A 23485-nucleotide genomic window follows, 5' to 3' on the forward strand; every position below is an offset into this window, starting at 1 on the left:
CCTACCTCACACCGACTCTGTTGAAATTCCACAAATTAGTCCGTTTTCCAACACGGGCCCCGGAGGGAGGCAGCTCCCGGGGCACCGGTCCTCCCGCACCAGTGCACAGCTCCGGGGCGCAGCTCCTGCCGGCACTGACTGCCGGACGGCCCCGCCGCGGATCCCGCGGGCCGGCGCAGCTCCCCGCCCGCCCCTGAGCCGGGCAAGAGGCAGGGCGGGCACCGGCCGCCCTCCGCCCCACGGCCACGGCCGCGGCTCGCCTTCGCAGGGTCAGGGAGCGGCACCGCCGCCCGCTGCGCCCACCCTCCAAACGCCCCGCATCCTCCTCTGCCTGCCCCCGCCCTGCCCGGTATCCCCCTCTCCCTGCTCCCTCCTGCCCCGTATCCGCCTCTCTCCGCCCCAGCCTGCCCCGCATCCTTCTCTTCCCCACCCTCCCTGCCGCCTCCGGCATGGCGCAGCGGGAGCCGCGGCCTGCAGCGCCGGGAGCGCGTCTGTGCGGTGTGCACGCCGGGCGCCCGCTGGAGCTCTTCTGCGAGGACTGCGGGTGCTGCGTGTGCGCTCTCTGCCCGGCTCTGGGCGCGCACCGCGGGCACCGCGCCTGCCTCCTGCCGCACGCTGTCCGCCGCACGCAGGTGAGTGCCGGGCGCCGCGCAGCCCCGCCGGCCCGGGGCCGATGTGCCGCGGAGAGGGACGGTAAGCCGAGCCACGATCTTCCTGATTTGACGTCTTGCCGGTTATCCCCTCGTTTCTGTAACTTGTGCCTTTGGGTTTTCTCTGGCTAGGGTGTGACGGTGGCATCCGCGAGTATTAGCGCAGTGCCACAGTACCAAGCCGACCTTCAGCCTCGCTTTGCTTGCCTTATAAACGCCTTGCGGCGTTCAAAGTTTGTAGTCTGTGTTGACTAGCGAAACAAAGCTTCTGTGCTTTCTGTACTTTCAACAAGTGCTTTGTAGACCCCATGCAGACAGGGTCAGCCTGATGCCGCTGCAGAAGGATATGGATTGTATACGAAAAGGAAAGAGTTAATCAGTCACACCCAAGCCTCTACAAAACAGGTGTATAAATCGAGGGACAAGGAGGAAGTGGCTTTCACTGTTAGGTCACGTGCAACAGTATTTTATCCTCAGACCTTGTGTGTGGAATCAGAGGAGTGTGGCTGCCCCAGAGAATTTGTTTTTATTGCCAAGCTGGAATAACCTTTGACAGAAACATAGATACCTCGGAGGAAGGGGAAAGGTCATTTCTGTTTACCCCCTGGCCCCACCATTGTAGCTGGCTAGATCACAGTGGCTGCCCATGCACAATTCTCTGATATCTCCTCTGGGATGTTGTGGGTTAACCCCAGTGGGCAGCTGAGCACAGCATAGCTGCCTGCTTATTCCCCTTCCTTTCCTAGTGGGACTGGGGAAGGGGAACACTGAAACCAAGAAAATTAATGGATTGAGATAAAAATAAGATTAATAGGAGAAGGAGAAGTGGAGGGAAGAGAAAAAGAACAAAAGTGATGCAAAGGAAAACATTTACCAGACAGTTCCTGAGCAAAAGACAGGAAAACCACCTGTGAAAAGACAGCAAAACCCACTGTGAAAGACAAATTTCACTCTTTAGAATTTTGAAAAATTTAATCAGGGGATACAAAAGGATGGTGTCCAGCACTGGGGTGTTTCTGGCTATTGGCCAAAAAGCACAGCATTAGTTTTAAAACAATGTTCTCTATATATTGTTACATTACTGGGGTATATACATATTCATGAATTTATACATTATTCGTTCTTGTGAGTTTTTTGTGTTACAAGAACTCTTTTCTTTGATTTTAACCTCTGACTTGTCTGCATGGCATCCTGCAGATTAGGTCAATATAAGGTATTTCTTCTTGTGGTTTCATCCTGTTGTTCCACTCCCTGATAACCAGGAGTTAATAAATTCTCTAATTTTTTCCTGGCGCTCTGGTTCCTGTCACTTATCACCTGGAGAGGTCAGTCTCCAGATATGAGAAACAACAGGATGAAACTAATTGTTTTGGGACTATTCTCTGAGTTAAAGACATTTTAACATTTTATGTTTTGCTAAGGCCTACGATGTAATGTATTCATAACAACACTATTTATGTAAGCTATATGTTGCATGCATACAATTATACATTATTTTATACTAATGAGTAGTTAAAAGGAGATATAAATTGTACCATATCAAAATACCTGTGATTAATAACAACATGCAAAAGCTAATGCATAAATGTGAAAGACAGCAAGACCGCATTACATTGTCATTTATAACAACCACCTTAACACTCCGCTTCCGGTTTTCTGAACATGATGTTATGTGGCATGATTACCTCTTTGATTAGTAGGGGTCATCTTCTGCTTGTGTCCCGTCCTAGTCTTTTGTGCACTCACAGTGTAGTCACATCTGAAACACAGCACCACATGGGCTGCTATGAGGATAATTAACTCCATCCCAGCCACAGTCAGCCCAGGGGTTCCTTCCCAAGATTTTTTTCTTCTTCCCAGTATAGTTCGCCATTGAATAGCTCAGAAAGCTTTGCAAGCTTGCCAATACTCCTCCTTTGTTTTACTTGGAGAGCCTGCCAAGAGGCTTGTTGAGGCCTGCATGCTGTGGTGCTAAGCTTGGGAGACTTAAAATACTTAAAATACTATAACACCAAAGTTTGATGTTCAGAAGCTTTTTTTTTTTTTTTTTTTTTTTTTTTTTTCCTCTACAATGTCAGAAAGTTCCTTCTAGCCCCTTGTGTGATATTTTGTAGCAGCGTCACTAGGACGTTTCCTACAGAAAACACTAGGAAGAAACAGTTCCTACAGAACTTTCTGCTTGGAAGTTCACACAGATAGTGAGCTGGTACGCAGGTCATGATAAAGTCCTAGAGCATTTTATTGCACTTCATGTTAGAGAGCATTACGAGGGCAGAGGGCCGTGCTCTAGGCTGCCACAAACACAGCAGCACAGAGGGAAAATCATTTAAGATGTCTAAGCAAGGCAGAGCACTGCACCTGACTGCTGGTGGGTTTTCATCCAAAGTGTCCCTCTTGCAGGAGCTCATTACAGTGTTTGCGTTCCCTTCATGACAGGGCATCAGTGCGTGGGTGATGCACGTATTGTGCGGTGGCAACCTGATCTAAGGAAAAGTGAAGTGCACAAAGCAAAGTGCACAAACTGTGCTGCTTTCCAGAGGGTCTGATGGACAGAGGGAAGCAACGTGCTCTTGATAAAGACTCGTCTCTGTGCCAAATCAGGAAGTGAGTGGGGTACAAACTTGTACCCCCATGTGACCCTCTGTCCCTAGGCAGTATCTGCTGACATCTACTGGCTTACAGCTGCAGAGATTTTAGGCAGAAACTATCAATAGTTTTAGCCTAAGAGATGGTATTTTGACTAGTGATTTTGTTCGCTGTGAGCAGTTATTCGGTACAGCCCTTGAGGCATGGCATCAGCCAGGCAGCACTTTTTCCACTGAGAATCTTCCACAGCTCTTTCAGCAAATCCTAGCTGTGAGTGCTAAGAAGAGGTGAGAACCATTGTGCAAGCTGCTTCATCCCTGGCTCAGAGATTGTTTAACGTCATCGAAAAGGATGCTCCCTGTGCTCCTGAATGCAGCACACAGGATCAGTGTTCTTTGCACTTGATATGTGTTCTGTGAGCCTGACTAGAGCTCAGAGTGTCATCTCAGAAATCCTTGCTTTTACAGTGTTTTTACTTGAATGAGTTAAAACATCCACACAATCCCTAAGAGATGGTTTTCAGAGTCAATTCCTCAGGGTGAATGACATGGGTTGCTGGCATGGTCTTCAAGTGGCAGGAAGCAGCTCTTTCATGTACCTCTGTAAAGAAAGTAATGCTTAACCAGAAATGCTTGGGATTGACATAAGTATTTGCATATGGTCACTGTTGGGAGTGCACAAAGTGATGTATGCTACTAGCAAAGAAGGAAGACTGGGTTTTCCTCTGCGGTCTTTGCCAGTCTTTGAGGAAGGGTATGAGGTCTAGGCTGCAAAATAAACTAAGGAAAGCTGGTATCTGGTAGAAGTCCTCAATCCTCTAGTGGTGTAGAACCCTTCTAGTTCTTCAGGGACAAGACTAGAAAACTGCATCTGGAATAAATATCATTAGTGTCTTGATCAAGAACATTTACCTGCTTGCATGGATGTATCTGTGCCAAGGGCCTTCCAGATGGAAGCCCTGGCATTTTCTGGAAGTCCATTTTCTTCTGATTCTGTCATACTCAATGACAGAATCAGAAGAAAATGACAAAAGTGCGTGTGTTTTCTAAGGAGACACGTCAGAAATGCAACCCATTGCTTGTGAAGCAACACTTTATGCTCTGTTTGTCCATGTTGCAGAATTCAAATGCTGTGCTGCCCTGGGGGTGTTGCAGTGAACTGGCAGATGTGCATGCAGGTGCTCTTGACTGGATCTCAGCTGCAGAAGAGGACACTGATAGCAGCTACAGCTGGCGCTAGCTTACCTAGTATTTACCGAGGGCCTGTTTTAGCAGCAGTGCACTGAGAGCGTGGGGCAGCATTGGCTGTATTCTTCACATTAGTAATGATGAAAATGCATTAGCAGGCACATCAAGACTGTTCAGCCTTCTGGGCAGAGGGCCACTAATTTCAGAGGGCTGCAGGTGAGAAACTGGGGCAAGACATAAGCAGAACATTGATTATGCTATGCTGGGCACACCACAAGTGTCACAGATACTGTGATTGATTACCAGCCGTCCTGACACCATTAGCTGTTGCAGACATTCAGACTACACCATCACTGGGGAGTATCTGACTGGTCATTCGTACACTGGGAAGCATCCTGAACATTCACAGGATTTTGATTATAAATGGAGCCTTCCACTTATCCTCTAAAAAAATATACTTAGCTGCACTTCAGCTGCTAAATGCATTAGCACGTAGCCTTGAAATGTGCAGCACCATAGATTTAAAGATGAAAATGTGTTTTTCACTTGGGGTTTCCCTGTGCCTTAAGGTGGTGGTGCTTATTTGCGCAGCTGTCCAAACCTTACCAGTATAACCACAAGGTGAAATGATGAAATCGTTATGGTTCATTACTATACTGGCCTTAATAAGCCTCATAAAAGGCTATTAATTAAGAGTTGTACCTTCCAATTCAGACTATTCTATGATTCTGAAACAATATTTCAGTAGCCCCCCAATATGGAAATCAAGCTGGATAGCTGTTTCTGGTTTTTTGTTGTTACAATGTTATGCTGCTGTTGTGAAACAGTATTTTATTTTGTTTCATTATTATGTAGGAACTCATGGCATTGTGCTTGAAGACTCTGGAAGAGAGAAAAGAGCAAGAGGCTGGTAACAGAAGGAGCATAGAACAGGCTGTAAATGATGTGAAGGTAAAGTGTCATTTCATTCTCCACTGGATGGTCATTTCCCTTGGGGAGACATTTTGTTTTCTCTGTAGCTGTTCAAAGACCCAGCCACTTATTGCTTCTCAGGAGAAGGGTGTATTACCTGTGTCCATCACAATATATTACACTGTCAGAGGGAAGAGAGAGAGTCTCCAAAGGCCTGGTCCTCATTCCTTGATCAGCTGAACATCTCTGGAAGACCAAGGGTGAAATTTTTTGTGGAGAGGAATAGCAGGTAGCCCCAGCTACCTATGTTATTCTGGCTTCATTTATGTATCTTGCACTGCCCTGAACTGCATTATTGAATTTTCTGTATTCAAAGTTGACTAAACAGAAGAACAGTTCTGTTGATTCTGTCTTAAGAATGGGAATGTGTGGTAAGCAGCACCTGAGAAATTACTCATGCTCTAAGGAGCAACTCTAAGTGCTTGTGTTACAGAAATGTCAGTAAGAGCTTGAGGGGGGCTTTAGAGATTTGGTCTGATGTCTCTTTGTTTTGAAGGCTTTCTACTCCTGCCAGCTACTTGTCTCTAGTTTGCTTTAAAAGCAGTCAAAATCTTGCCACTGAAGGACAAGGTCTGCTTCTTGTTGCAATTGCTACTCTGTTAATTCTGGCTGAAAACAGATTTTTCTACATAAATAGGCATCTTGGAATCTTCCCTAATCTTTTCCATCCAGACATCAGCAGGTAGATCATGTCTGCCGGCCCTTAAGGGGTAGAGACATGTTTCTGAAGAGATGGAGAAAAACAGTAAAATTCAACCAAAACATAGCACTGAAAGCCTGAAAGAGAAATGTCTGAAACGTTTATGGTCTGTTGAGCAGGGGGGAGTCATTCTTCTGCTTCATCCATAGGCACATGCTGATACGATCAAACGGCAGCTGTCAGAAAAAATGACTGTGCTTCAGTTACTTCTTCGGGAAGAAGAGAGTCTGGCAAAGGACTTAATTGATGAAAAGACTCAGCAAGCCCTGGGAGCACATGATCAGCATATGAGGTCCTGTCAAGAACAGCTTGCAGTCCTAGAGACCTTCACACATCGCATCAGACAAATACAACAGGACAGTGATGCTATTAATTTACTGGAGGTGGTATTGTATGGTCTCTTTCTACCTCTTACCCTGACAGTCTTTGGTAAATTTCTCTAGTGACGTCTTCTACAGATCCTTCTGTATGTAAGCAGCATCTTTCTTACTGCTTTTTAATTTGCTTTGTGTTAGTGCTTTGGTGAACAAATTTGGTTCCTGATCTTTGAGCTATTAGGTGTTCCTGCTATGGCATTGATTTCAGGTCTGTATGAAATTCATGTTAATTTTAAGCATAGATGGAAAGGACAGATACGTATCTCTTAATCTTGAAGATAAATGCTGTATCAAGTCTTTCCTAGTCCAGTGTAATATGAAGATCTGAGAAAAGGTAGCCCTCAGGAAACCTCAGGAAGGAAGTTAAAATGTGTAATTTCTTTAACTGCAAGAAATTCTTATCACCATAAGCAATAGCCATCATTTCACTGGAGGGTACAATGCTTTTCTTTCTGCCTACAGATAAACATCAGTTTCTCTCTCCTAATGATCTTCACCTTCCTTGGGAAGAGTGTGTTGCCATGTGCTTATGCCCTGACACAAGCCAAAAGATGCCATCTCTTACAGGATAATGCCTCTGGTGCATTTTTGCATCCTTGCAATGGGTCAGATTTGAGTTTCCATTGCTGTGGTATGGTGCTGGCATTCTGCTGTGCATGCTAACAACATGCAGAATGTGCCACACAGGAGCTGCTCTTTGTGATTTTGTGGAGATTTTCTTGTGGGGAAGTTGGGTTTTATTCTTCAGATTGCTTTTAAAACTTAATGGTTTGATTTTGCTATTGATGGGATTTCCCACAAAGGGTCTTGGCCAGGCTAAACCCATTTCCACCCTGGAGGGGTCTCTTTTAACCATGGCTGCTTGGTTCTGCATGTCTGGGCCGCTGGCTCTACTGGGAGGAGGAGATAATGGGCAGGCTAATGAGCTCTTAAAAGGCAGGCTGAGCTCAGAAAAGCTTGCCTGTTATGGCCCATAGCTTTACCTAGTGAAGGAGATTGCTCTGTCGTGTATAGGAACTGGGAAGGTGTAAAGGTTTTAATTTCAAAAATCGGGGGTGGGGGGGAACATCAATTAATGTAGTGGTTTCACATTCACTAAATTCTGGTCTTAGTACTCTTTTTCTGTGGGAGGGAGATTAGGAGAAAAGCAAAGCAGGCTCAACCTTAAAAATGAACAAATAGTTTTATTGACACACACACTAAAAGATTGAAAAAAGAAAGTTGGGAAAATAAACCAAAACAGAATGAAACTCCAAAACCACTCTTCTGTCCCCTTACAAACTGTTAACTCTCCTACAAAACAACATAAAGAGAAAAAACTTGTAATTTTCAGTCAGTTTCATCATTTGAAAATAGTCTTTCATCAATTCTTTAGGGGAAGAGTCTCTTTTAGAGTCATGGATTTCACTGACAATTTAAAACAGTTCTCTTGTGGGTTTTAAACTGTCACAAAAACAACTGCCTGGAGAAACCTGCCTTTGTGACCCTCCCAGGAACAGTTTCCCAAGCTGCTTATGGTCATGGGTCTTAGACTTTTGCATACTGGGGTGTCACCTTTTAAAGATGAATAACTCCAAAGGCAAAGGATTCTTCATCTCAAGGTACAGAGATATCTTCTCATTTCACTGGCACAGAGGGCTTGACATCTCTATCTCTGTTCATGCATCTTATAGGATTAATATTACTTAGTCCATCACAAACACCTTTGCTCAAATCCACACACAAATCTAAACAATCATCTCCCTATATGCTTAACTTTCCCATTATTGAAAGGGATAATCTAAGTATAGAGTTAATTTCCATGGTTCAATAAGAATGGAACAACCACCTCCTCAACTCTCTATCCCAGTAGCCTTCTCACTCTCACTCCACTGACTTCATGCTGTCTCTTCTTTATGTTCGCTCTGTCTCTTTTCTCTCTCAGAGAAGGGCCAAGCTCTGGAAGCTTCATGTTGCCAGGAAAGGGTTAAATGTGCCCAGAGTCTTTGTCTCTCCCTCTGTAGCTCATGGTATTAGATGTTCAAGGCCACGCTGGTGAGGGAGGAAGAACTCACAGAAACATCAGAGATCAGAGCACCCGGGCAGTCCGGAATCACAAAAAAACCAGGCAGGACCATAAATGCCTTCTCAGCCCACCCCTTGGTGTAAATCGGGGTGACCTCAGCCTAAATGGTGCCCCATAGCTCTTAGCAGGGACCAGGCTGAGATCTCTCCCTGCCCCAGGGAAGTTTAGAGAAAGTAGTTGTTGTAAAGCAGCAACCTCTCCTTCCCCCCACCACCCGGGAGCCGATGGAATCCGGCCAGGCCTCAGGCCAGCTTCCCCCCAAAAAGGGGGGAGCAGCAGGCCCAACTCAGTGTTACCTGTCTCTCCCTGGCCAAAGGAAAGAAGGGCTGACCTGCAGGAAATCAAGGGGTTTTATATGGTACTTCCCAAAGTCATAGCTCACATTTTTTCAGTGGTTAAAACAGATACCAATATTCCAACAAACTCTCTGATAGGTCCCTGTCCTTTTAAAGCAATTCCCAGGTCCTGACCTGGAAAATCATTCCACATTCCTCTATGACTAAAAAATTAACTATACTAACCCATGACAGAGGGAAGAGTCCTTTCATGTCACAGCCTCTGCTAATTGTAGCGTTTGTCTTTCTGCCCTCAGAAGTACACAGAAATTGAGAAGGAAATTAAGGAATCTGGGCACCTGTTGGAAGAGTGGCATCCAATACCTCTCTCATTTGAACACTTACTTAACCATTATAAACACTTCATCAGAGTTCTTCAGTCCATTCTACAGAAACCACTGGAAGCCCGACTTAAAGAAGGTACCTGGGAAAGTCCTCTGAATTTTGCTTTCTTCTGCTGTCTTTGCAAATAAAGTGTACTTTTGAAGTAAGAACAGGACTTTATACCAAATCATCTGGGGAAACCACAGTGTTTCAGGCATGGGTACTGTTTTCCAACAGCAGGGGTGTAATGCTGCTGTAGTGGTGATTTAGGAACATAGGAAGTTTATCTTCCAACTCTGAAAATGATCTTTGGTTTGTCTGCTGCTTCCCCCCCCCGCCCCCCCCCCCCGACTGCCCCGAGTTCTATCAGGTATTTCAATACAATTTAATGTATTCCATCACACCTACAGAATGTATCTATTCTCTTACTTACTTACAATTAGGTGTAAGTGATTTGGCATTGGGGTACCTCTAAAATTTCAAAGCTTTTTTTCATTGTTGAAGCTGGTGGTCTGCTTCATTCTGAAAAAAATTTGATGATTTTTGGTACTGTACAGCTGAGCTAACATGATCTATTTAGAAATCCTTTTGTCTTTGAGCTGTTATTTTCAAATGGCTATTCATTAGCCATAATGGTCATTCATTAAATGACCTTTGGCATGATTAAAGCAAGGAGTTTTTCCTACTGAGACACAGAGCCACAAAGCTAAATAGCCATGGGAAAATCCTGCTGCTCTTTGAGTGAGTAGGCAATACTGGCCACCGCATTTCACCCAGCTGTCTTTTAATTCCTTACCAGAGAACTGCCACAAAAAAAGACAGTAGCAGATTGCTGGGGCAAATGCTCAGACCTAATCTGAAAGGCCACTGCAGGACATGTGTAGGATTGCTAGAAAGCGTTGTGGAGGTGTTCTACAGCAAGCACCTGCAGCTATCTTCAGCTGCCTATTTTCATCTGATAAGGGCTACTTTTTAAGGAATCAGGTGTGATTACTTGCTGTTTTTCTCAATTGTGTATATCTTTGGCAACACTAGTCCAGCATCTCCATGCTATCCAAAGAGCATAATGCTGAAAGCACACAGAGTAGCCCCTCCCCAGAAAAAGTAAAATAGTCTGTCCATGAAGTTGGAAAATGATAGTTGGAAAACTAGCAGACTCCCTAAACTGTCCCTTTTCATCTTTGCCCAGATGTTTTCAGCAGCCTTAATCCCACTGCGAAGAAGGAGCCTGGGACTGTGCTGAAAACTATGACTCCTATTGATCGGTTGCTTTTCTTAAAACGTAAGTATGATTATACTGGAGTCCTAGAATCTCCTGAGCTGGAATGGACCCACAGAAATCACTAGGATCCAACTCCTGGGGCTGCACACGACTATGTGTCTGAGAGCATTGTCCAAGCACTTCTTGAATTGTCAGGGTTGGTGCTGGGACCACTTCCCCAGGGAGCCTGTCCCAGTGTTCAGTGCTCTAGGGAACCCTTTTGTAATATTTAACCTAAACCTTGCCTGACAGAACATCAGGCCATTCCCTTGGGTCCTGTCATTGTCACCACAGAGAAGAGATCAGTGCCTGCCCCTCCTCTCCCACTCACAAGAAAGTTATAACTGCAGTGAGGTCTCCCCTTAGTCTCCACCAGGCTAAACAGATCAACTGTCTGTATGGCTTCTTATCCCATCACCATGAGTGACCCAGATTAGAAATGTGTGGAGGCATCAGCGTTGGTGCCCTACTGTGATTCTCTTGGCATGCCTTTTGCAGTCCCAGTGTCTCTGGAGCTATAGGAGACACTGGGCTCTGTGGCTCTCTGAATGCAGACCTGAACCCAAATGGCAGCTTGGTGCTGCGGCTGAGTTGCCCATCACATTGGTGCCCTAGGTTACAGAGGTGTGTGGACAGCAATGTTGGTTCACTGCCTTGTGTACCTGGCATATTTATTTTCCAACCCCAGTGTCCTGGAGCTGTCGTTTCTGGGGCCAGCTGAACCCCATCTATTTAGAATAGAGTCGGCAATATTGGGGCCCTGCCTTGCTCAGACTGGAATGCCTTTTCCAGCCTCAGTGTCCCTGGACCTGTGGGCTTCCTGGCTGAGCCCTAACCCTAAAGCAACCATGGGGTGTGGCTGAGGTCCCCATCACCATGGCTGGCCCAGATCACAAGGGTGCGGAGGCAGCAATGTTAGTACTCTGCTGTGACCCACCCCCATCCCTGGCATGCCTTTTCCAGCCCATGTTCCTGGGACTGCAGGCTTCCTGACTGTCCCAAGACACTGCCAACTGTGGGCTCCTTTGCAGGCATTTTGTAACTTAGACTTCTTCCAAGGGTCATGAGAAATGTAGCAAGTGTTTATGGCTTTGCAGATGCAAGATCACCAACCTGGGAATATGACAGCATTCACCCAAGATTGAAATTGTCTGATGACCTTCTTGAAGTAAGCTGTAGCTGGAGGAGAATATTTTATCCCTGTAGTCCCCAGAGATTTGATAAATTATGGCAAGTGCTAAGCAGAGATGCATTCCTTTCTGGGAGCCATTACTGGGAAGTTGACCTGCTTCGTGCTGGAGCAGGATGGTGGATTGGCGCAGCCTACCCTACCATTGGCAGGAAAGGAGACTCTGAAGCTTGTCGACTGGGCTGGAATAGAGCATCTTGGTGCCTTAAGAAGTTTGATTTGGAGTACTGGGCATTTCACAAGGGAGAGAGAATCCCCATCGTGATAGAAGATGATCCTGATTGCATTGGCATTTTTCTAGATTATGAAGCAGGAATCCTTTCATTCTACAATGTTAGTGATGGCATGGCTCATTTGCACACCTTCCGCTGTAAGTTCACAGAACCAGTTTATCCAGCCCTGAGACTCTGGGAAGGGTCCATTAGAACATGCAAACTAACATAAGAAACAAAGCAAAATAAAGGCCTACTATTTCATGCTTTTTCTATTAATGCCACTTTAGCAACTATCTACATGTATTCACCTCTGTTGTATCAAACTTGTAATTGTGATGCTTTTAGAAGGTAACATAAGTTCAGGAAAGCCAACTGTGATTTTTAATGTATTTTTTTTTAATGAGGGAAGGTGGTCTGGCTTTTATAAATGATATTGATTTACCACTCGAAGTGCCGTTTGTACTACTGTTGTACTTTTTTCAACTTTTAACATGAGTTCAAGAAAAACAACTGTATTTTTTAATGTATATGTATTTTTTAATGGGGGAAGATGATTTGACTTATCAATGGTGTTGCTGTACCACCTGAAGTGCTGCAGATACTATTTTTCAACTTGCATAATGGAAGAAGTCAGGCTGAAAGAAACATATTGCAACTCAGACTGGAACCTGGATATTGATTTTTTGAATTTTTTTTAAATGAAATCCCTGCCCTCATGAGCCTGGAGAGGCTGCAGTTGTGTATGGCAACAGGTTTAGCTTAGCTCAAGCTTCAAGATTATATACAGTATATTGTTATCATTGACAAGGTCAGATTTGGATAATAAACACACTATGTGAATTAGCTCATAGTTAAGTGTCATCTTGGAAAAATCAAAGACTGGCACCAGCTCTTGGAAAGGTCTCTTAAGTTAGAGCTTCTGTGGCCACATTTAATAGTCATTAACGTGTCTTATATGTGACAGAAACTCTGAATTCTAATTGGTTGCCCTATTCTTCCCATTCAATGGAAACATGGGAAAAAGCTGTGTACAACCCCTCACAGAGGATGAAAGGTCTGCAGGGCTCACAGGTACAATAAAAACACCAGGCCAGAGTTGCATCTGTGGCCCACTTATTCTTGTGTCCAATCTGCAACGTTAACATAAAACTAGGGGACACAGCTTGCAAGCTGTATATGGATATCTCCACCACCACCAATACATTAATTAAAGTCCTGGGAATTTCTGGAGCCTTTGCTTACAGCAGTCACCAGGACCAGCCAGTAAAGAACGAAAAACCATTGCTACTTGAAACTGGTCAGCTAATCTTAGATTGTTCAAATACTAAAGGCCCTGCATAACCAGTGCTGGCAAAGGCAAGGTCTGACCATAAACTGAAATGCAGAAACAAGAGCTTGTTTTATAAGCTAAATTTATTTTTCAAATTTGAAATTAAAAAAAAAAATCTTTTAACAATTGAGTAGTTTTTTTAATGTAAGGCAAGCACAGTGCATCAGTCACAGTTCACGTATGGTCAAGTACATGACTCAACTCTGCTTCCCCATTTAAAGATACGAATACATTTTCCTCAGAATTGCACAAGGGTAAACATTTCAAAGGTAAAAAGTTTAAAGGTACAAAGCCACTGTGCACCACATTCAAGATACTTCACCAACTCATGACCAAAAGGTAGCAAGTTCCATGTAACCTGGTAAATGTAGGTAAATGATTCCACCACAGAAAAAAAAAAAAAAAAAGACGATGAATTATTGCAAAGCAATTCTGTGCTAAGCAAGGTAACTGAAGAATGACTCGTTTGCAGCTGCTGCTATATGGCTCCCTTCTGGTCAAAGGGAAAAGCAGAAGGTGATAGGAGTGGGATTGCATTTCTCACTTGAAAAGTGAAAAGCTGGGATGCAAGAGCAGAGCACACAAAAGGTGTACTGACCATCGTGCTGAAGCTTAATGGTGTGATGTATTCAGGCAGTCAGCCTCAGCCATCTCACACACCAGTGCTGAGAGAAAAACCCCCATGCAAAGGATTTGCAGGGTAGCACAGAAAAAAAAAAGCTGCTCAAGCTTCACCACAAGCATCTGGATTCCTATCTGAGAAGTTGCACCCCAGGCCCAAAAAGAGACATCCAAATGTTCTTCAGAATCAATATTCCAGTTTTCACTCAACTCACAGTAGATGCTTATCACAATTTCTGAAGCACAGGTTAAGGTTATTTCCACCAATTCACCTAAGATCTACTTTTCCTCCTTGCTAAATCTCTCTGGCTTGCCTTTCGGCCTTTCAGTTCACAAAAGTCTCTCCTGACTCTTAAATGGGACCTTTCCAAATATTCCATATGCTTCCCTTTCCTGGTACTGTCTCTTAGCTTTCTCAAGAAGCCCATTTTCCCACAAAATACAGATTCCTGCAACACACTGCTTTATCGAGACACTTTTAAGACTTTCATCTTAAAAAAATCCATCCAGGTTGCATTCGTAGCTTTCTGTTTAGTGTATGTAGATTTCCACTTACCTGTATTCAATTCCAACCAGAGTCTTGCTATCATAGGGGCGAGGCAAATGGCAGAAAAGAGAGGAGTATCAAAAGATACAGAGCTAGAACAATTCAAAGTGTATACAAAATTCTCATGATTTACTATATTCTTAACAGAAAAGGGAAGCTGGAAAGCAGCAGATTGTGGTTTTGTATTTGGCAAAACTCCAAATTAATCTAGGTTAAGTGGAATGGAGAAGAGAGGATCATGGCATTTCCTAGGCACAATGCTATACAGTTTCTAATAAAATCTTCATAATTTATATCCCCTAGTTTCTGAAACTTCCTGCTAATGAGAACCTGAAAATTCTAACCTGTTTGCACCCTCATAACTACACCCCTTTCTTCTAATATACCATGCTGTTATTCTCAAACACATAGTGTGGTAGTACATTGAGAAATATGGAATGGAGTGCTTTGGTTTAGCACTTCACTTTTTTTACATGATTTTCCACTACTTGCTCAGTGATGGTTTCATCTTCTTCAATATTTTTTTTAACCTTCTGGCCCACCAGATCAAAGATGGATTCTGGGGGAAATCCCTTCGGCTCTCCCACCTTCACCGTCAGCATGTCAAGTGTTAATATTGTACCTTCAGGAATTGCCACTTTTGCCACTACCGACTTTCCCAGCTACAGGGGAGGGGAGAAAAAAAAAACAGTATTTAAGTAAAATACATTGTTAGCTTATATAGTATAGTATAACAAAAAGTACAGTACAACAAAAAAGGATAAAAAAATGTTCTGCAGTTATTTGAGAACAGGCTGTGTAGAACTGCCTCCTTCTCCATTACTTATTCCAAATGAAGATTAATTAAGCATAGTTACTTTCACTGTAACCAGGCTGCCAGGAACATGCCGATGTTTTCTGAAAGTGGACAGTGACTCATGGGAATTTTTCAAAATCAGAAAGGAATTTTCAAAATTCCTCTGATTAAAATGACTGGTATTTTAGCTTAATGTAAAAGCAGCTCATATACAATCATAGAGATATTACTCCCATTACTACTGCCAAGTACCTGGCTCTGGTGAGGCCACATCTCAAGTCCTGTGTCTAGTTCTGGGCCCCTGACTACAAGAAGGACATTGAAATGCTGGAGTGAATCTGGAGAAGGGCCACAAAACTGCTGAAGGGTCTGGAGCACAAACCCCATAAGGAGCAGCTGAGGGAGCTGGGTTTATTCAGCCTGGAGAAAAGAAGCCTCAGAGGGGACCTTATCACTCTGTACAACTTGCATGAAAGGAGGCTGTAGCCAGGAGGGGGTTGGTTTCTTCTCCCAAACAACTGACAGAACAAGAGGGAATGGCCTCAAGCTGTGCCAGGGGAGGGTTAGACTGGATATTAGGACAAAATTCCTTCTCTAAAAGGCTTATCAAGCACTCAAACAGTCTAGAACATGGAAGTAGCTGAGTCATGATCGCTGGAGTTATTTAAAATGTGTAGACATGGCACTTAGGAAACTACATCAGCATCTGGACTTGGCAGTGTTAGGTTGGACTGAATGACCTCATGGGTCTTTTCCAACCTAAATGATTCCATGCTGCTACTCAACTTAGTTAACCACTGGATGATAAACATAGAACTCTATTATAATCAAAACTGTCAACATTATGCAGTGTGAACTTTCGTAAGTGTCGAGGCAGAAACGCTACTGCAATAAACAATATGCAAGCTATTTTTCTGAATATAGAGTTATTAGCTATAGGTCTAATTCACTGCAGGTTTACACAAACCAAAGTCAAAAGTTACCTTTTCATTGCAAGCCATTTCACAGGGCAAGAGCTGTTTGACTGGAGAACCCATTGCCTTTTCCACAGTACGGATTGCTTTCACTAACTCTGCCAGTTCATTCGGCTCCAGAGATGCTTGGTGGTCGCTTCCTTTCCACGTTTTGTCGAGAGTCACGTGGCGTTCCAGTACTTTAGCACCCAAGGCAACAGCTGCCACTGAAATGGCTATGCCGGTTTCATGTCCCGAATAACCAATGGGGATATCAGGAAAAGCTGACTGATACGCCTTGAATCATGACAGAGTTGGTCTGAATTACCAAGGTAGCAGTTTCAAAGACAAAGCAAATTTAACTGTGATAACTGCAGTGGACAAATACTGTGCCATAAAACAAGCAGTTGGTTATGCAGAGAATGCAACTTTTTAAATTCAGCAAGTCACACTGCACTACCAATGTCTGTGTTCCAAATTTGACTAATATTATCAATATTGGCATGAAAAAGGAAGCATGTTCTCTTCTACAACTTATGTTTCTCCTTTTAATTCAGTTCTACTATTAAAGATCTTCAAAGCCTGTATCAGTGTAAGTAACAGTAATAGTATCCTATTTTCACCCAAGAACCCAGTGGACAGATTACACTTAATCTGTATCCAAAACAGATTTCTTCAACATTGTATTTAAAATCTGAAGCAATCTTTCAATCCATGCATAGAGAACAGTCACCAAATCCTAAAAGCATTGAAATGCAGCTATATGTCCTTCTATTAAAAATAATATACTATGTGTGCATAGATCTAAGATAGTGCTTGAACACTGGGCACTTTGGGAAAACTTTCTTATATCACTATTTGGTGTATCCCAGTAATATTTCAAATTAAGTAAACTATAGTACGGTCTAATAAATTTTCTTCATTGCTCTGGTAGTCACATGAAGCTTTTTAAACAAAGTTTCTGGTCTAGCTCCCTGTTTAGAATTACATTCTCACTTCATGCACCTTCCTAATCATAACAGTCTACACGGTTTTTCTTAGCACTATAAACCACAGGGTTAACTGGTCAGCCATATGTCATGTTTTCCCCTGTTGAACTGTTAACACTCCAGCAATATCCTTTACCATATTCCTCTAAGATGAGTTCTAAAAAAAGATCTTTTTACTTCAGTGCTTGCATTGTGAATTAGAGGAACATGACACATCTTGTAAGTTCTCAGAAGCAAGTTCCAGCACACCTTAAGACCTGGAAGTGTATCTCAGTAAAAGGACAGAGCCTGTCTCTGCTACCCTACTCACAGCATGCTCTGGGTTACTCACTGACCGATATAACACGGAGATTGACATCCTCTGGCTGAAGCGGGTATGCACTGGTGCACTGTAGGAAGCAGAAGTTTGGATTGATGGGCTTCACAATCTGATAAACCTGATGCATTGTGTTCATCGACTGCATCCCACTGGAAATCACCATTGGGCGACCTAGCCATTAGAAAATACGCACAAGTTTTGTTCTAGGTCTACAAGAAAGCTACCCAAGATTAAATTACATTCTTTTAAGTAAATTAATTCAGTAAAGCTAGAAAAGAAACTGAGTAAAACTTTTTTTTTCTCCCAAAGTCTGAGGGTGAGTTACTTTTAAAGAAACATCAGATTTTTTCCCAAAAATGCACTAGAGGAAAAATCTAATAACTCAGCTACTGAGAAATTGTGATGTTCACCAAGATGGCTCAAAGAAAATGCTTACCTTTCTTTGCAGTCTTTTCCAAATATGGAAAATTATTTGTATCTCCTGATCCTACTTTGAAAAATGGAACATCCAGTTCATGTAGAAATTCCACCGCCATCTACAAGGAAAAGAAATCACTGTATTTTAACACTTCACTTCAGCTGGATCAAGGGATAAAGAACTACTGTGCTTGGAAATAAACAACCCTTTAACACAGGAAACCCAAAGCTTAATTAAACAGGTCAATATTATAGACATCTCCCCACACCCATTGCTCCTGAAGTAACATTTGCTATCCTAACAATATTCGTTTCTGATTTCCCTCCAGGTGGAGTATAATTATGATGCCTTCTTTCATACTTCTATTTTAGTGCAGATTTTTGACTGGGATCACTGTCTCAAGGCAGTCTCTGGTCTCCCACCAGAGCTGGTCACACCAGTTGTACACTGCTGCTCACAAGTGAACGCCACATCAGCTTAAAGATGAACTTGTGTACCACAGCATTCTTGCTTTTTTCTCTCTTTTTTTTAAACACTACCAGAGAGAGCAACTACCTGCAGATGGAAGTCTGCCTGTTGAAGAAGAAATGCACATATAAAATTGTCCTGCCACACACATCCTGCAGGTCACAAATATTAAGCCAGAGAGTGTTTAAAACTACGTGTAGCAGAATATATTCATCACACTAAAAACTAGTACTGAGCATATTAAATAAGCACTAGGAAAAAACCTCAGAAGTGCCCAAAAAAGGAAATCCAAAATGAGTTTGCTTTTAGGAGAGATACTAGACAATAAAATATGCCAAAGCAAACTATAAAACCATTTATTTAAATGCCAATTATATTCCGTCTTTGTCTAAAAATATGTGTGCTATATTGAAGACAATTCAAGAAGTCTTAGAGGCTTTCTGAAAACAAGGTATTACATTAGTAAGAGGCCCTTTAAAAATTAGTACTTTATAGAAAGAAAATTTAAATTCCAAATCTATCACAAGCAAGAGGTTTTTAAATCCTCCATTCACCTCTGGGGAATGAAAATAGTTACCTTTGTCCCCTGTAAACCACCCACAACCACTTTTAACTTCTTCAGCTCTTTCCTTGTTGCAGTTAAATTTACTTAGTGCGAGGGAAAGAATGCTAATGTCCACAAAGATAATGACGTCTTATTCAGTCTAATTTTTCTATCATCAGTGTGATGGAAATTCAATTTCTTGTACCTGCGATGTATAACATCTCTCTATTCACTACTTAATATTGTTTATTCAGATGCATTGTGCGTAAAGACAATGAGTATTTCATATTAAGAAGGCATAGATCTTATATCAGGAGATGGCAAAAAATTAAATATGACAGGTAGACCTTGTTTATTTAGCAGGTAGGCCACTGTTTATTAGGTAAATATCTCTTGAAAATTAGAAGCTCTTCTTTAAGAGATTCAAGTACCAGGAAGTAAATTCAAAGAACAGGAATGACATTAAAGGGAGTGGTTCAATGAGATCCTGCTCTGTCTCCAGTAAACACTGGAACAGAATAAAGAAGTTATTCATAGCCTTTGTATTTATTTCACACATCACTTCGTTAATTTCCTCATATAGTTAAACACACAATTTAACCTCTTTGACTTAACTGGACTTCTGGATATTATGTTAAATTTAAAGAAGTTAATGTATAAAAACTTCCAGAAGTTAATGTATTCTCAAAGACTTTTTATGTCAATTTATGCAGTATTTTCCTTAAGTTCCAAACCCCTGTCTTGCAGAAATGCTACCAGAATTCTTAGGAGCTGTGTAATGTAATTACTGCTCAAAAAGAAGGCACAAACATGTATCAGTTCTGTTAAGTAGATGATGAAGCCACATACAAAGGAGCACAGCAGAGAAAAAGAGGGATCCCAGCAGCAAAAAGTGATCTTAGCTGCTGTCTATCAAAGGTGTTTTGTGTTGCACTACAGCCTTTAGAAATCAGAGGAGTGTGGGGTTTTTTTCTCCCCAAAGGCACATGGGTCTCTAAGATCCCAGATACAGAAGTCCAAGATTCCTTGGTTCATTTACTCCTTTCTTAAAGGAGTGCATGTTGTTCAGCAGGTCTTCTAGATGTGAAGATAGCAATAAAAGAAACATCACTGCACTATATTTTCACAGATCTGTTTCAGAATCCTTGGCACTGAGCTATAGCCATATACACAAAACATATTTATCTACTGTCAGATGAAGAGGGAGAACAAATTATAAGAAATAACACTGATATATCAGGAATTGTCTCCGATTGCAAGAGTGAGACACTGAATAGATAGCCTCAAAACATTAAGTAAATCACATCCTTGTCCTGTCCTGGATATGTCTACTTGCAGAAAGCCAGGGACATTGCTGTGCTGCCCATATGCAAGAGTGGCTAGCTGACTTCTGGTAGGGTCTTGTTCAGTTTGGTTTTCTGTATTTTTTAGGCCACAAAGAAAAATATATCTGTAATCTCTCTTCCATACTGAAGTTCAAGTGTTACCTGACCTTTAGAGCTTACATATTTCAACTGTATGTTGCATTTGTTAATACTGTCACTACCATCATTCTAAGGCAAACAACATGCAACAGCTAGAAGTGTGTTAAGGGGGAACAGGAGCAGAGTTTCTTGGAGTTGTGAAGCTGGTGACTGACTGGTTAAGAGTCCCCTGGCAAAAATCAGTAAATGATTCAGCAGTAACAGTGCAAGGCGCTGATGAGATTTACTAATCTCCATGAGATTAGTAAAATAAATAGGAGCATAAATATTTCTGCTGCTTAGAAACACCGCAGGGGTCTAGTAAATAGCAAGGAGGGAGGAAAAAGAAGAGGGAAATATTATGGATTAGATCAAGAAAGGAATCTGGTTTAAATACAGAAGGACGTTTGATTTGCTTGAAACCAACACACTAGACTGCACTGGAGAGCAGTCTGATTGCCATCTTGATCTACACTCTCAAAGCCTCAATTGTTTGTGAAGGTCAAAATGAAGCCTTGTCCCTAATATTACTTACTGTGTATAAGTATCTCAACACATGTGGCAAGTCTTCTAAAATATTCAGCCAACCATTGTAGAGACACAGATGAACTGGCAAATTATTCTAGGTCTCTCAGTTAGAAATTGATTATCCATATATTCTTTATCACACATAATATCCAACAGACACAACAGCCAGACTTCCCTTGTCATTCCAGCATGGCTTACATACCTCATCCATGCCAGAAGCTGTGAAGAAAATGCCAATCTCCTCTGCATACTTCTTTAGCTCTCTATATTGGTCATGACTGAACTCCAAGTGGCGCTTGTGTTCTCCATAGGTCTTTCCCCAGGAGTGTTTAGAGGTGTAGGGCCTTTCTAAGGCTTTCTTGTTGAATTTGTACTCCAGTTCACTCTTCTGGAACTTAGCACAGTCTGCTCCGCAGTCCTGCAAAACAAGCTGGTGCACACTGAGTGAAAGTGCAAGTGAAACTGCACTCATCCTAAACTCACCCTAACTCTGAATGCAAGGAGTGAGTAACTGATGTGCTCATCTGTTGTGGAGTTTTCACAGTATCATCACAGCAATCACAGAAACGGTAACGAACACAGAGTGACTGTGGACCTACAGACACATGAATCCTTTTATTTCAAAGTCCTGATACACTTAGTAGAGCAGCAGTTGAGAGAAATCATATATAACCTACAAAACTACTTAGCTATGCATGCTGCTTATTCAAAGAGTTGACTTCTGTGGTGTTTTTCCCAGATTAGCTGTCACTGTTAATTTTACATTAAAGGACACCGGATTTTGTGGAACAAGGAGCATGAATCTGAAATCCATAGAATCATCAAGGTTGGAAGAAACTTCTAAGATCATCCAGTCCAGCTATCCGCCCCCAGTTATGTCTAGATCACATCCCCAGCACCAGACACCTCTTGAACACTTCCAGGAATTCAAATTCATTTGAAGTCACACAGTGAAGACACATCCTCATTAGAGCAGTCTCCACTTACACCCCAGTCACAGAACTGAATATACCATGCCCTGAGCTGTGATGATGTGTAGTTTCCTATGTAACAGATATAACATCGAATTTGAAAGCAGTGTGGCTGTCTTACTGGATGACACAAGCTTAACTGCAATAAAGCCCTAATGTCAACCAAGTCAACCTGCAGGTTCATTAGAGACGGTTCAGCAGCTGCCTGATACTTCCTAAATTCCCCGTGCGCTCATGCCCCTGCTGCAAGGGCTGCCGCCATGATACAAGATCACAGAACTAATTAGTTGGAAAAGACCTCTCAGATCATCGAGGCCTTAAGGTGACTGAACACTTGTCAAATAGACCACGACACCAAGTGTCTTTCCTTAAACACCTCAAGGGACAGCGACTCCACCACCTCGCTGGGCAGCCCATTCCGATGTGTATTCAGCCCTTCTGTGAAGAAATTCTTCCTGATGTCCAGCTTTAACCTCTCCTGGCACAGCTTGAGGCCACGTCCTCTCATCCTGTCACTGGCTGCCTGGTAGAAGAGGCCAATCTCCACCTGGCTACAAGCTTCTGTCAGGGAGTTTAGAGAGTGGTAAGGTCACCCCTGAGCCTCCTTTTTTCCGGCTGAACAACCTCAGCTCTCTCGGCCGCTCCACACAAGACAAGAGCTCCAGACCCTTCATCAAAGTCAAATGTAAGGGTCTCCCTGCAGACAATCTGTGTTTGGAACAAACCCTCCGGCGTGTCCCCCGGCCGCGCCCCGACGCTCTCGCTCACCCGCCTCCCCACGCGCACACCTTGGCCATGCGGATCATGCGCTTGGCGATGTCCAGATCGCCCTGGTGGTTCTGCCCGATCTCGGCGATGATGAAGCAGGGCTGGTCGCCGCCGACGCGCCGCCCGGGGCACAGCTCGAATTCGCGAACCATAGCGAGATGGCGACAGCGACACAACCCGCGCCCGACTGCGCCAGTGCTCCCGACTCCGCCGCGTATCCTCCCAGCCGCAGCCAATCGGCGCCGCCGTTCCCGGCCCCGCCGCACCTCCTCCCAGCCGCAGCCAATCGGCGCCGCAGCTCCCGGCCCCGCCGCACCTCCTCCCAGCCGCAGCCAATCGGCGCCGCCGCTCCCGGCCCCGCCGCACCTCCTCCCAGCCGCAGCCAATCGACGCAGCCGATGGGCGCGGACTCCCTCCCTCAGGGCCACCCCTCGGCCGGCAGGGGGCGCCGCGGAGCCGCGCCCTCAGCACTTCCCGTGGCGCGCCCGCCGCGGGGGCGCGGTTTCTCCGGAAACCGGCAGCGCCGAGTTCTCTGCCCGAGAGACCCTTAAAAACTGCCGGAGATGGCTGCTCCACCGCCTCCCAGGGAAGTCTGTTCCTGACAGTGACTTTTTTTTTGTTTTTTCTGGTATCTAATCTGAATCTCTCCTGTCTAGCCTGAAGGTCATTTCCTCTTGGCCTCTCAGTGCAGACACGGCAGGAGAGACCGACCCCCACCACAAGACATTCTCCTTTCAGGAATTGTAGAGACTTGGATTAAATAAATGGTAAAATGTGAGAGATTATTTTACTCCAAAATCCTTCTCTAACTGACATGCAGATACACTTGTGACATTCTGTGAGGTTTTTAATGAAACTGAAAATCAGTGATTTCAGTCGTTAAGATTTTGTGGTACATGTCTAGTCGTT

General features: G+C 43.5%; 2 protein-coding genes across 2 annotated transcripts; one reads left to right on the forward strand and one right to left on the reverse strand.

Moving 5' to 3' along the window:
- Positions 1-449: 449 nt before the first annotated feature.
- Positions 450-13329, forward strand: TRIM14 (tripartite motif containing 14). Its single transcript, XM_040089996.2, has 6 exons — positions 450-632; positions 5279-5374; positions 6245-6478; positions 9130-9292; positions 10386-10478; positions 11555-13329. Exons 1-6 carry the CDS (start codon positions 450-452, stop codon positions 12088-12090), a joined length of 1305 nt encoding a protein of 434 aa, XP_039945930.1. The 3' UTR covers positions 12091-13329.
- Positions 13257-22763, reverse strand: NANS (N-acetylneuraminate synthase). The gene is made up of 6 exons (XM_040089998.2): positions 22597-22763; positions 21040-21255; positions 17853-17952; positions 17433-17587; positions 16139-16405; positions 13257-15021 (listed from the first exon to the last, which is right to left on the reverse strand). Exons 1-6 carry the CDS (start codon positions 22726-22728, stop codon positions 14812-14814), a joined length of 1080 nt encoding a protein of 359 aa, XP_039945932.1. The 5' UTR covers positions 22729-22763; the 3' UTR covers positions 13257-14811.
- Positions 22764-23485: the final 722 nt, after the last annotated feature.

The sequence above is a fragment of the Hirundo rustica genome, chromosome Z, assembly GCF_015227805.2.
Source record: "Hirundo rustica isolate bHirRus1 chromosome Z, bHirRus1.pri.v3, whole genome shotgun sequence".
Taxonomy (NCBI): Eukaryota; Metazoa; Chordata; class Aves; order Passeriformes; family Hirundinidae; genus Hirundo; species Hirundo rustica.

What these genes read in the sequence shown, in the direction of transcription:
- TRIM14 (XM_040089996.2), top strand. Translation starts at nt 450, where the DNA reads ATGGCGCAGCGGGAGCCGCGGCCTGCAGCGCCGGGAGCGCGTCTGTGC. An exon ending in ACGCTGTCCGCCGCACGCAG is followed by an intron (nt 633 to 5,278) that starts GTGAGTGCCGGG and finishes ATTATTATGTAG; the next exon opens with GAACTCATGGCATTGTGCTT. An exon ending in GGAAGCCCGACTTAAAGAAG is followed by an intron (nt 9,293 to 10,385) that starts GTACCTGGGAAA and finishes ATCTTTGCCCAG; the next exon opens with ATGTTTTCAGCAGCCTTAAT.
- NANS (XM_040089998.2), bottom strand. Translation starts at nt 22,728, where the DNA reads ATGGTTCGCGAATTCGAGCTGTGCCCCGGGCGGCGCGTCGGCGGCGAC. An exon ending in GGAAAAGACTGCAAAGAAAG is followed by an intron (nt 17,588 to 17,852) that starts GTAAGCATTTTC and finishes TCTAATGGCTAG; the next exon opens with GTCGCCCAATGGTGATTTCC. An exon ending in AAATGGCTTGCAATGAAAAG is followed by an intron (nt 15,022 to 16,138) that starts GTAACTTTTGAC and finishes CCTCCCCTGTAG; the next exon opens with CTGGGAAAGTCGGTAGTGGC.